Source organism: Daphnia magna, linkage group LG3 (genome assembly GCF_020631705.1).
Source record: "Daphnia magna isolate NIES linkage group LG3, ASM2063170v1.1, whole genome shotgun sequence".
Lineage (NCBI taxonomy): Eukaryota > Metazoa > Arthropoda > Branchiopoda > Diplostraca > Daphniidae > Daphnia > Daphnia magna.
Window position 1 is genome coordinate 10,919,628 of NC_059184.1, and position 13,075 is coordinate 10,932,702.

General features: G+C 39.7%; 4 protein-coding genes across 5 annotated transcripts; 3 read left to right on the plus strand and 1 right to left on the minus strand.

The window, feature by feature from the left end:
• Positions 1-714: 714 nt before the first annotated feature.
• Positions 715-1,539, plus strand: LOC123470678. The gene has a single exon (XM_045171230.1). It carries the CDS (start codon positions 715-717, stop codon positions 1,537-1,539), a length of 825 nt encoding a protein of 274 aa, XP_045027165.1.
• Positions 1,540-2,653: 1,114 nt separating this feature from the next.
• LOC123470679 lies at positions 2,654-3,702 on the plus strand. The gene is made up of 4 exons (XM_045171231.1): positions 2,654-2,805; positions 3,033-3,194; positions 3,255-3,385; positions 3,443-3,702. The coding sequence occupies exons 1-4, from the start codon at positions 2,654-2,656 to the stop codon at positions 3,700-3,702; spliced, it is 705 nt and encodes a 234-aa protein (XP_045027166.1).
• A 5,318-nt stretch (positions 3,703-9,020) lies between these two features.
• Positions 9,021-11,123, plus strand: LOC116923193. 2 transcript variants are annotated; one of them, XM_032929669.2, is made up of 6 exons: positions 9,021-9,263; positions 9,330-9,438; positions 9,509-9,610; positions 9,668-9,793; positions 9,851-10,050; positions 10,742-10,921. In XM_032929669.2, the coding sequence occupies exons 1-6, from the start codon at positions 9,078-9,080 to the stop codon at positions 10,772-10,774; spliced, it is 756 nt and encodes a 251-aa protein (XP_032785560.2). In that variant the 5' UTR covers positions 9,021-9,077; the 3' UTR covers positions 10,775-10,921. The 2 variants fall into 2 exon arrangements, with proteins under 2 accessions (XP_032785560.2, XP_045026432.1); XM_045170497.1 differs by having other exon boundaries at positions 9,851-11,123.
• Positions 11,124-11,770: 647 nt separating this feature from the next.
• LOC123470319 lies at positions 11,771-12,580 on the minus strand. Its single transcript, XM_045170498.1, has one exon. The coding sequence runs from the start codon at positions 12,578-12,580 to the stop codon at positions 11,771-11,773; it is 810 nt and encodes a 269-aa protein (XP_045026433.1).
• Positions 12,581-13,075: the final 495 nt, after the last annotated feature.

A 13,075-nucleotide genomic window follows, 5' to 3' on the forward strand; every position in this document is an offset into this window, starting at 1 on the left:
AGCATCCATCCCCGCATCAGAGAGATCAAACCCTTTTCTAAATCTCGATCTTGAGAAACTACCAATTGAGTACCTGCTTGGAATGGTATGGGACTGCAACACTGATTGCTACCGCATCCGAATTAAGAAAATTGAACCAGTCTTCACAAAACGGCAAATGCTGGCGGCCATTTCCCGGGCATTCGATCCACTTTGGGCCTTCCTACCCATCACAACACGCGCCAAAGAGCTGTTCCAAGTGACATGGAGGGAGAAGCGTGAGAAGACAACCATTGTAAACGGTGTACTAAATACTCGTTTTGAACCAATCGGCTGGGACGAGCAACTTCCTGCGACAGTGCTGACCCAATGAAAAGACTGGGCTGCTGTACTTCACCTGCTGGAATCAATTTCGCTGACTCGCTGTTTTCAGCCCCAAGGATTTCCACTTGGAGAATCGAGCTTCGAACTTCATGTTTTCGCTGATGGGTCAACGGCTGCTTTCGGCGCAGTGGCATATATGAGAACGATAGCAGGAGGCAAAATCTGCACAAGCTTCATTTTGGCTAAAGGCCGTCTCGGCCCACTTCAAACGATGAGAATCCCACGACTAGAGCTACAAGCTGCCGTCATGGCAGTAAGATTGGCGACAGCGCAGCGATATCTGTACTTAGGAAGAAACATTCCGAACTCAAGCACCTCAAACTCGCCGTCACACAACTTACTCGGGGTAGCATGGAAAAAGAAGAAATCATTGATGCATCCGAGCTTAAAGAAGCACTAATAAAGTGCATTATCGTCGCCAATGAAGAATGTTTCCCAGACGACATCGCCGCCATCCGAAGTGGAAAACAAATAGCCGGTAACTCAATTCTTCGTAAGGTAAACCGTTTTATAGATTCCGATGGAGTACCAAAGACAAAAGGAAGGTTTATTATAATCGGACAGCAGCATCCGCTTTCCTCTCTAATAATTGCCGACGCGCATAACAAGGTGCTACATTCAGGAGAGGAACGGACACTGAGTGAAGTACGCTGGTCCTACTACCTGGTCGCAGGACAGCACGCTATTCGCAAAATAATCAAGAGCTGCCGACAATGCAAAATGGCAAGAGCAAAACCGCAACCACCGATGATGGCAAATCTCCCAAAAGACGGGTTTCAAGGTTTCCCACAAGCTTTTACAAATATTGGCCTAGATTTTTTTGGTCCCCTCACAGTCGTTATCGGGCGTCGATCGGAGAAGCGATGCGGGCTACTAATCACCTGCTTAGTGACTCGAGCCGTACACCTGGAGGTGGTGCACTCTATGAGCTCAGATTTATTCATCATTTCGCTCCGGCGTTTCATTGTCTACCGCGGAAAACCCGACGTCATCTTCAGCGATAACGGTACAAATATCGTCGCTGGAGAGAGAGAACTACGAGAAGGCCTAGCAAATCTGAACGCAAGAAAGGTCAGAGAAGAACTGGCTATCCAAGCCCTTAGCTGGCGTTTCTCACCGCCTTTCGGCCCTCACTTTGGTGGAGCCTGGGATAGGCTAGTTCAATCCAGCAAATGAGCCCTGTGAGTCGTCTTTCAAGACCGAACTGTCACTGACGAAGTTTTGTCTACGGTGTTTGCCGAAGTCATGTCCCTTTTGAATGGTCGGCCACTTACTAATGTATCGACAGACCCAGACGAACCAGAGGCATTAACACCAAACCACTTCATCATAGTTGGACACCAGGGCCAGCATAATCCGCCAGACTGCGAAGATGCATTTGATGATTTGACGCGACGCCGCTGGAAGCAGTCACAATTTACCGTTAATCAGTACTGGCGTAGGTGGATGAAAGAGTATGTGCCGAATTTGATTGAGCGGAAAAAAAATTTCCGTTCTTCTCGCCAGCTCCAAGTCGGCGACGAAGTGCTTGTTATTGACGAGGATTACCACAAAAGGGAAAACCTGGCAACAATGGATGGCAGAGAGAAAAGAAGATGGGGGGCACGCCCATGAGAACAGTGAGAAAAAACCCCTTCGGAAGATGGTCGATAAAATCGTGCTCGCTAGTTAATCAGACAGAAATTCAAGTGCTATTAGAAGAATACAATTGTGCCAGACTTACTCCTTCTATCTTCCGAGTGATTATTCCCTTAACTATTGTGGATAACAGAGCAATCTGCCACAAATGTTTTTCTTACATGAAGGAGCTGCTTCAAGAAGGGACAATTCTCCTTTACCCAGCCTTGAACATGTGGAATTCCAGGATTTGTGTGGATTTTGTCTTGACGACCGCTAAATGGCAGTTCAAGTCAGTTCAAGATAGTGGTTTTCAAATTATTTTTGACCCTATAATTAAAGTTTTTGAACCTAATTCTGCGATTAATTGTCAAAACATACGCCAAGAAATAATTAAAGTGGCATCTGATAGACGCGCTTCTATTTCCAAAGAGGTAGCAGGGAAACTCTTATGTGTGAAATTTGACTGTTGCACACGTCTTGATCGTCATATACTTGGAATAAACATCCAATATGCTAAAAAAGGTAAAATAGTTCTAAAAACACTTGGAATGATAGTAGTATATGGGAGACATACAGGAGAACATGTAAAAGAATTGATTCTGGAGTGCATCTCCAGTTAAGGGATTTCTGCTTTCAGATTTATTCTCTTACAACTGATAACGGCAGCAACATGATAAAATCTGTGCAACTTTTCTTAGATGGCGACGAAGGAAAAGAAGACATTGATTTTGATGAACTTGACATAAATAATGACGAAGAAAAAGAAGAACTTGTTATTAACGAACTCTCGGAATGCATTCGCGATGTTGTGCGCGGATTTCGGTGTGCAGCGCCCCCATTACAAATCGCAGTGCTGGACGAGTTTAAATTGAAATCTGTTAACAGATTAATTGCAAAAGCCCGTGCGGCGATGAAAGCTTTAAAAAATCCGGTGTTTATGGTTTCGATTCGGCGTAGTTAACTGAAAAAACAGCACTTGATGGGAAAACCACGTGTAATATAAATAACTGTCGTATGTCCCTTTTTAAATTATGTTTTTATAACGACAGGTGGAACCCGACACTTGCGATGCTAGCTCGTCTTCTTGAGCTTCGGGACTTCATCACCGAAACAGAAAATTCTCGTGCAGATTTTAAGATCAGTGAGATTCAATGGATTGGCATCCAGGGGATATCTTCCGTTCTCGAGCCGGCCCGAAAAGCATCAGTCAGGTTACAAATGGAACAGCTGACCATAGGGGATTTTTACTAACTGTTGACGTTGTGTAAAAGGGAGGTAGAAGAAATCGACACAGTATTTGCGAAAGCTTTTTCCGCGGCTCTTCAAACACGGGAAAATACGTTGATGGATAATGACATTTCTCGATCAGCTATATATCTAGATCCTAGATTTAAGGTTAATTGTAAAATAAAATAGATTCGCTTTGTATAACTAATAGTAACTTGTTTTGCTTATTAAGTAATTCTATCTACTGATGAGAGGGTAAAAGCCAAAGCTTATTTGATCAATCCGTGGCAAACTGTCCATCAAATGAGGTTAGACAGAGAATCTAACAATAACTCTTTCCCACACGGACAAGTTGAGTCTTTGATTGAGCCTCTTGATAAGTTGGAATCAGCCTTGCGGGAACGTGAAAATTCAATCGTTTCTCCTACATTCGCCATTGAAAACCAACAACTCGACCACCGTTTGGAAAATTTGAAGGTCACCCGTGAATAAATGCGACTGATGTACTGGAGTGGTGGTATAATGCACGAACTGACACGCCAGAATTATTTATTCTTCTCGAAATTGTTCATGGGGTCCCTGATACTCAAGTCAGCGTAGAAAGAAGTTTCTCTAGCCTCAAGTTTGTTCTTTCTGCTAATCGAAATAATTTGACTCCTTCAATATTAGAGGACATTCTTTTGATTCAATGCAATGACAAATTTGAAAAATAATCTATCAATACATGTTCGGTTCGAAGATTAATTTTAATTCAGTGGGCTTCAGTTGTTAGGTTCTAAGTTTGATCTCGAGTAAGAAACGGCTTCGTTGGAACGATCTTGCCTTATACCTCCCTTATTTCTCTTATATACCACAAGCCCGTATTACCTCTATCTCTGCCTTCTCTTATTGTTTTTTAAAGGGATCTTGTAGGCCCCCCCCCAATTTTTATGAAAAAAACACCACTCTTCCTATCCTTACACTGAAACAACGATATCAGAAAAGAAACGGCCAGTTCTCTTTGTGTTAAGGTGAAAACTGAAATCAAAAACAGACATTTCGGTTTTCAAACTATCTGAAACAGAATGGCCAGAGAAAGCGATATTTTTCAGAGGTTTGGATCGCTGTAAACAACAAAGCTTTCGGTTTTCCGTGGACGGACCTATGTCCGTCCAAAATTGCAACCTGGTAGAAAAGTTTACAAGCCTAGATCGGACATACAGTGGCTACCTAAAGTATCGGAACGCGCGAGAGAACCTTATGGGAAAAGGCGATTTTCTCGGCGCTCCTAAATACAGCGCATTCGTCGGAAAGCGACCAATTTTTTTTGTAGGGAGTTATAGGGGTCAGCTATTAGGTGATTTTTTTAAAGATTTTTTCAATGGTGGGAAGGGGTGTTTTTAATCCGAGCCCTAAGTATCGGAACACGTGAGAGAGCCTTATGGAAATGTGGCTACTTTTACGACCTATTATTAGTGAACTATTTGTAATAAAACTACGGAAAAAGATGCAAAAAACAGAACTACGCTAGTTCTACAATACACATCATTTTCAAATTTTTTCATTTAAATTTAACCCAATGAATTTCAATTTGAAAATCCAATTTATCAATTTATCCTTTTTCCCCTTTCTTTCCCCCCCCCAGCAGAATTGTCGCGTTTTCATATTCCGGGTGTATTCTCCCCATTGGTTTGGGAGAAAATGGTGATGTTCTCCCAACCCAATGGGGAGAAAACGCGACAACTCTGCTGGGGGGAGAAAGAAAGGGGAAAAAAGGATAAATTGATAAATTGGATTTTCAAATTGAAATTCATTGGGTTAAATTTAAATGAAAAAATTTGAAAATGATGTGTATTGTAGAACTAGCATAGTTCTGTTTTTTGCATCTTTTCCCGTAGTTTTATTACAAATAGTTCACTAATAATAGGTCGTAAAAGTAGCCACATTTCCATAAGGCTCTCTCGCGTGTTCCGATACTTAGGGCTCGGATTAAAAACACCCCTTCCCAACATTGAAAAATCTAAAAAAAATTACCTAATAGCCTGACCTACAAAAAAAAATTGGTCGCTTTCCAACGAATGCGCTGTATTTAGGACCGCCGAGAAAATCGCCTTTTCCCATAAGGTTCTCTCGCGCGTTCCGATACTTTAGGTAGCCACTGTAGAACCGATCTCTGCCGCTAGATCATCTGATCTTTTGACTGGTGGAGATCGGGCTATAGTCCGTTCTCGGATGGAGTCTGTGTTGCGCTTTGCGGTAGCGAACCGAGGAATTTGGGCCTTACAGGCGGATGCAAGGAGGTGAGTGTCCACTTGCCTGCCACTTTCCGGAACTCCTCTGATAAAAGCATCCAATTGCCTCAGTCTTAAGATGTCAGAGACTCTTCGTCAGCAATTATGTTGGTGTTTTCCGGTAAATGAGAATCCAGAATTGAAATTTTACGGTCTTCGCCCCATAAGGCTATTTGAGCGGTGATGTCGGAAAGCGCCTTAGAATGGGTTCCTCCGCATTTGTTAATATATGCGACGGTGGTGGAAAATTGTCCAAGAAAAGGTGGATTGAGATGTTAGCGGATGAAGCTGTAAAACTCTGAAGCACGAACAAAGCGCTCGTTAATTCTAGCTCGTTCATGTGACGAAATTTGTCTGGTAATTGCCATGGACCGTGACAACGGGATTCATCACAGACAGCATTCCAACCATGGAGAGAGGCACCAGAAAAAATAAAGAGATCTAGTGCATCAGGAAAAAAGGATTACCGATTTTAAATGCGTCGCCCACCAGAGTAGATCTGCTCTTGCCACCGGCGTGAGGCCGACAGATCTATCCATGTCCTCATGGAAGGGGGAAATGTAGAACGACTGCAATTTACGAAGATGCCCTTCGACGAATGGCACCGTGGGAAGGACACAAGAATAATTTCCCACGATTTTCGTCAGATCTCGAAAACTTACTCACCCAGACTTGCCCGACCAAAGGGAGTCTAAACAGAGCTTTAAAATAGCATCGACTTTTCCCTCGGGTAGAGCGAGGGAGAGGAGATTCGAGTTGATTATCATACCAAGATATTCCAGATTTTGACTTGGGTTTAGCTCAGATTTCACGCAATTAATGACGAACCAAAGAAATTCCAATACTGATACAACAAATTTTAACTCGAATTTAGGGCTTGAGCTGGGTAATGTTGCTTACCGAAACAATTTAGCTTATGTTCCAGCTGCCTGTGAATATTTACGTCGTTGTCAATGGAGTAGGTGTAGCCTTTCTGAATGTTTTGCTGGAGCTCGGTGTTCGATTTCAGATGAGGTGATGAATTATCTTGGTTACCTTACGTGAAATTCTCGTTCATTTATAAAACAAATTTTCATCGAGCAATATGTGCTTTTTTTTGTTAATTAAATAATTAAAAAAATATAATTCCCTTCGTTTTAAAGTTATTAATATTCACAGCATATTCGAATGAAGAATGTTATAATAGACGCCAAGCTAGAATCCATTGACAAGATTGAAGAATGAGACCAGCTTTTGATCCCCACGAAACAACAATTTCTCTCTTTATTGTACGGTATCCTGCACCAAAATCCAAACACCGATTTAATTTTTGAAAGTCACCTATTGGCGGGGTAAAGGGTTTTTGTTTGTTTTTATTTATGACGGAGGGTAGACGGGGTGATGGAAACATAGGACAGGGTTGGGTAAGTCTAGAAAATTTTTAATGCCTTAAAGTATTACACTTTAAGGCAAGTAACAGGTCGGGACATTTTTGCAACCTGGTTGGTGGTGTGTTTCCTTAAACCGACCATTGGAAATATTGGACTTAGGCTGTGTAATATTCCTTACCCAAATAAATTAGATAGCTGCCTGTGTACAATTATGTCGAAACCGATGGCATATGTGTGGAGCCTCTGATTGCGACGCCGTAGATCAGTGTTCGATTTCCGATAAGGAATTGCAAAATATTTGGTATCTTTATAGACTAAGAGACAGCTATCAACTCATGTCAAACCTAAAGGCAAAAGCTTTGACGTATGCTACCGATAGATGGAGGTCTAAGTAAGACTTAAACCCATCTCTGTCGGCTGGCATCGGACGCGTTCCCCCCGTGACGGGTCGTGAAAGTCGGCGTAAAGGACGTTTTTTGTCAAACCACGCGGCATGGATTAAAAAACCATCAATAGATTAAGAAAATTACGCTGCTTTTTAGGGTGTTTAAACACACGCCTTGTCTGGCCGTTTTACACCAAACAGACGTTTTTGAAAATGGTTCAATTTTACGGTTTTTGTCAAATTAAGGGGAAAACAAACCAATAACATCCTTAAATAGATCAGCTCTTACTTGTTATATTAGCATCAAAGCAGACGTAATTATCTACCGTTTGGTTCGAAGCAGAATCAATTTATCTGGGAGATTCCTCCTGTCACATTTAATTTACCTGGAACGGCAACCTCGCATCCTACCCGCAAAATTTGGAAAAATGTTTTTTTTTACAACTGCATTTTATTTATGTAAATAGATTTTCTCGTAACAAATTTTTTATTCACATTAATCTATGTGACACAAGTTTTGCATCATTTAACATCGTCTGCTAGTTGACTGTTTTAAACAATACAAGTGACGTAAATATTTCAATGATGTTCCTAAGTTAATTTGTGTTGAAAATGGCTTCATCGAATGAAGAAAAGATATGTGTGATTCACATAGTTGATACGGCTGGTTCGGAAAAGATTAAACTCTTTGATGATGAAAAGCTGATGAAATGTAGAAATGCTCAACTGGTGAACAGGTTTCGAACAAACTCAAAGTTCAGTGGAGTAAAAATACCTGAATCACCTAATGACATTTATGGTTATCATTCTTCCCGTTACATCAAATTCACTGCTGTTTCAGGCAAGCAGATAAAGTTAGCTCATGAAAACAAAGTGCAGCTGGAAATTCTTCCTCATGCGAGTCAGGTAATCCTTACCGATATTTGTTCTTTACAATTCGCTTCATAAAAAAATATCCATAACACATTATAAAATACAGCGGACAAAGAAAGAAGGTAAAAACTGATAGAAGAGCTGGGAGAAGACTCTGAGAAGACTGTCAGAAGACTGCCCCCAGACTGACTGAGTGACTTACTTGACGTTATGACGCTTGACTGTTTTTTCAAGTGGAGGTTGTATATCTTTTATACGGAAAGACAGAAAGCTGAATTTAAGGTCAAATGAGCTCAGACGTGTTCAAAATAAAAAGTCAGGCGGAAAACATCTGGGCTTACCGTTAAGATAATTAAATTATAAAGGGGGTCATTCGGGGCAACAAACTTAGGGTCAAAACAGGGCAATGGCTGAGAGAAAAGGACAATAAATGAAGCGTGTTCAATTTTACTGTTTGAATTTGATTTTGGTGGTGAATCCTCACAATTGTAGATCTCTTATTTACGAGTATCTTCCTAATGAAAGAAGGTATTCATATTTTATTCATTGTTTTTTCGCAATTAAAATTAATGTATACATCGTAGAAAATCCCGTCACCGTAATAGGGTCAGGACCGATGAAATTCAAAAAAATAATGACTTATACTAAAATTAAGAGAAAAAAAAATAAAAAATATTTCAAATTTAATGTGTCTCTCGGAAAAATTTATTTTAGAAGTTATTTAGCTTTAAAATTTCGATCACGTGACTTTCCTCAAAAAACGAGGAGGGGACTAAAGTCACGTGACTTGAAAACATTAGCCGTGAAATTGATTGGGTCCAATTCAAAACCAATAGGAAAAGATCACGTGATTGGCAGCTTGGCTTTCCTATTGGCTTTCCTAATTCCTATTGACAGCTTGGTCTGGCTTGGTTTTCCTATTGCACTGTCACTGTCAGGTCACTGTGTCTGTGAAATCTGAATTATAAAATGTCTAAGAAAAAGCTATGTGTAGCAAAGTTCTGCCCTAACGTAAGTGATTCAACTAACAAGATTTTCATTAGTGTGCCAGCCCCTGCAGAAAAAAATAAAAGAAGTGTTTGGCTTAATGCCTGTGGACGTAATCCAGCTGAAATTAAGAACAGTCATGTATACGTTTGTGAAGACCATTTCAATGTAAGTTTATACAAAAGTTGTCAATGTAAATCGTAATAACTAGATTATTGTTTTCTAAAATATCAGATGGAAGTTGATTGCAAAAACCTGGCAGAGTACAAAAGTGGACGCCACAAAAAAATTTTGATGAACAAAAATGTCATTCCCCACATATTTCCATTACTGAAATCTCTTGGTATTTATTTATCATATCTAATTTGTGGTTTATTCAGTCATTATAATGATTTGTTGTACATGTATTTCAGCAACAACAAGCACATCCAATTTAGTAGAAGAACCAACAAGTGTTACACCAACATCCTGCATTTCTTTTATCGAAGGAGATGTTAATGAAAGAGAACACCTCAGTAAGTTATTATTGTGTATTATTGTATTTAATTATTGTAATCATTATTTCTTTATAGATTTCTGCCACTCAAATGTCACTGATTACATCAGCCAAGAAAATTTTGTCGAAGAACCAATAATTCTTACTCCAACATCCAGTGGGTTTGTTATTGGAGAAGAAGTCAATGAAAGAGAACATTTCAGTAAGTTATCATTGTATATATTTTTGTATTCATTTCATTGTAAGAAGTTTTTTACAGACTTCTCCAACTCAAATGTCAATGACATTAGCCATCAGCCAATATCCATTCAGTTGAAAGATATTGGTGTGCAAACTGACAAACACTTTAAAACGTGTGTACCAGTTCGAAGCAAGGCAGTTCAAACTAATAAATTGGACTTCGCCAAGCATGGCTTACTAGCCAATGTAGCATGCTCACCTTTTGGTTCACCTTGGAAGGTAACGTTTAGTGATTCTAAAGCTTCCCCTGTCAAACACGGAAGTACTAAAAGAATATTAGAAATTCCATCGGAAGAAGAAGAACTGTCATCATCTTCAACAGGAGAGAGTTGTGGTGACCTATCAGAATCAGATTCATGTAAAAGCTTTGAAGAAGTTAACAATCTGGATACCATGTTATTTCGAAACACCAGTTTACTTAGAACAAGAAAGTTACTGAATATGGACCCTAGAGTATATCTAGGTATCCTACCAGAACGTATTTCCTTTATTCATCTTTTGTCGAACAAATTTTCATGTAATGACGGCTTTTTTACTTCTCACGATGCTGTATGTCTGATTTTTAGAAAAATTAGGTTGAATGAGTCTTTCGTAGTCCTTGCTTACGAATTCGGATTAAGCCCACGACAAGCATGTAGGATTTTTAATCGATATGTTAGTTTTATTGCAGACCATGTTCTGGAGATCATTGTGTGGCCTAACAGTAATTCTTTAAAAAGAGCATTGCCGGTTTCGTTTAGGAAAAATTATAGCAGGGTCCAATCAATAATAGACTGCTTCGAAATAGAAATACAAAAGCCAAGTGATCCCGTTAATCAAGCACTTACTTGGTCTGAGTACAAGGGATGCAACACCTTGAAATATCTCGTTTCGATAACTCCTGACGGTTTAATTAATTTTGTTTCAACAGGATATGGAGGCAGAACCACTGACGAAGTGGTAACTGCCCAGAGTAAATTTCTTGAAAAGCTACAGCCGGGAGTTCATGTTATGGCAGACCGAGGTTTCAAAAGAATAGAACCTTTCATATCCAGCAAAAAGTGTGTTTTAGTTCGTCCATCATCGGTGTCATCAGGTGTACATTCAAGCAAGAGAGATGTTATTGATAGTAGAAGGATTTCAGGTTTACGCATTCATGTGGAAAGAGCTATTAGGCGAATACGTGAGTTTAGTTTTGTTTCCCCTCATGCATGCATAACAAACCAGCAACTTAAGCATGTTGATGATGTAATAAAAATTGTTTGTGGCCTTGTAAATTTGCAAAATCCTTTAATAAAGTAAGTAAAATTTTATCGTCTGATTTAATCATCAATGTATTGCAGTGGAAACATTAAATTAAAATGAGAACAGGCCATATCGAATCTATCCAAAATTGCAAACTCTTTTGAAGCAGAGACTCGACATACTCTTTGTCGTAGGGTACAAGGATGATTTCGACATTTTCGGTATTTTCAAAATCTGGATCAGCTACACACAAAAAGCCCATTTCTCTACCAGTAAAAGCCATTTGCAGTTGTATTTGGGATTTCACTTTTTCGGCTATTTTCCCATTCGATTCAATGTAATTTAACTTAGTTTTCGCGGTCAAGGGACATTTGATTTCCAAAACATGGGTACTGCAAATTCCATCAGGTGAGGCTCCAAACACCGGGTGATCAGATGAAAGAAAAATACCACACCTTTCAAACTTCATTTTTGTTTTGATTTCGACTTGTTTCAACACCAAGGGCTCGAGTTTTCTTCCCCGACTCATTGACTTTGAGTCTCTTAACTTAGAAGCGCCAAACAAGGTATTAGTTAAGCTGCCATCACTAGTTCTGCACTTGGATGCTTCGTAAACTTTCGATGCAGTAATACGACAGTACCTTAGAAAAATTAAAATAGATGAAAGGGGAAAATTTGAATTTGATTAATATTTTGTTTCATACTTCAATCTAAATCAGTCTTTGTTCTCTGATTGATCTTGTGTTTTCAGTTCAGCTACTCGGCAGTTTTCCTTTGTCATATGGGATTTTAAAAAGACGAAGAAGTCGTTCACGTTCGTTGATTGATTGCCACTTCTATACAGAAGACACAAGACATGAATGTCGACAGTGTCACACCAGTTCAGTTCTGCATTAACATGGTAGTAGAATGTCGATTGAGATCTTGATGATTGTGATGTAATAGTATTAGACCAGTTTACAACTTCTTGGTAAAAACTATTAGCAGGGCTTGATTTTCGAAGACGGTTGACAGGATCTTTTGATTTCTTTGACTTGGAATACAGTGCCTTGGCCTCGACAAATTTAATAGTGCTTCCAACTCTGGATAGTTTGCTTTTCTTCCAGTAAGCCTTTATTTCCGTAACGCTCTTCTTTTCACTTTCTCTATGAAGCCAGCCTAACACAGCCAGGGAATGTTTGCAGCCACCTGCAGAGGCCACACAGTCATGACAAATGGCAGATTTTATTTCTGAATTTTCCAAGTCTACTTCAACTTGGACTCTATAACTTTTACTTCGAACACTTTGTTCGGGGCAGCATGCTGCAAAAATAGTGCAGTACTTTTCCGTCCTTTTTATTTGTACATAGCCAATCGCTGAATCTCCATAGGACTCGCGTCCATTTCTTGTTGCTTTGACACAACGGATCTCAGGAGAAATGAAATTAGCATCTTTTTTTATGTAATCAGAAAACATATGTATATCGACGACAGGAATGTTATTTGAATCAGCTTTAATAAAGCCTTCCAAGAGGCGGTGAGACATCTTGTATTCTCTAGGTCGTTTGAAAAGAAATAGTAATGCGGGCTAAAAAAATTTTGAGGCTGACGCACTCTATTGGTTTCACGGATCACGTGATCCATTTCTATTGGTTGTTCATGAACCAATGAACCCTTGGGCTAATAACGGAAGATCACATGACTTTTAAGCCACCTCCTCCGTTTTTGAGGAAAGTCACGTGATCGAAATTTTAAAGCTAAATAACTTCTAAAATAAATTTTTCCGAGAGACACATTAAATTTGAAATATTTTTTATTTTTTTTTCTCTTAATTTTAGTATAAGTCATTATTTTTTTGAATTTCATCGGTCCTGACCCTATTCAATTGGGAAGGCGTAGCCGGACGGCAAGGCTGTGCTTTACTGCGTGGCTTTGCTGTCTGACTAGGTGGAGCCGGCCGTTGAGGCTGAGTCGGCTGTGGAAGCTGAGCCGGCCGTGGAAGCTAAACCGGCCGTAAAAGCTGGGCCAGCCGTGAAAACTG

Coding starts and splice junctions, on each gene's coding strand:
- LOC123470678 (XM_045171230.1), top strand. CDS start 715: ATGGAAAAAGAAGAAATCATTGATGCATCCGAGCTTAAAGAAGCACTA.
- LOC123470679 (XM_045171231.1), top strand. CDS start 2,654: ATGATAAAATCTGTGCAACTTTTCTTAGATGGCGACGAAGGAAAAGAA. Junction 3,195..3,254: donor GCCCGAAAAGCATCAGTCAG/GTTACAAATGGA, acceptor GTTGTGTAAAAG/GGAGGTAGAAGAAATCGACA. Junction 3,386..3,442: donor TCCTAGATTTAAGGTTAATT/GTAAAATAAAAT, acceptor TTGCTTATTAAG/TAATTCTATCTACTGATGAG.
- LOC123470319 (XM_045170498.1), bottom strand. CDS start 12,580: ATGTCTCACCGCCTCTTGGAAGGCTTTATTAAAGCTGATTCAAATAAC.
- LOC116923193 (XM_045170497.1), top strand. CDS start 9,078: ATGTCTAAGAAAAAGCTATGTGTAGCAAAGTTCTGCCCTAACGTAAGT. Junction 9,439..9,508: donor TCCATTACTGAAATCTCTTG/GTATTTATTTAT, acceptor CATGTATTTCAG/CAACAACAAGCACATCCAAT. Junction 9,611..9,667: donor TAATGAAAGAGAACACCTCA/GTAAGTTATTAT, acceptor ATTTCTTTATAG/ATTTCTGCCACTCAAATGTC.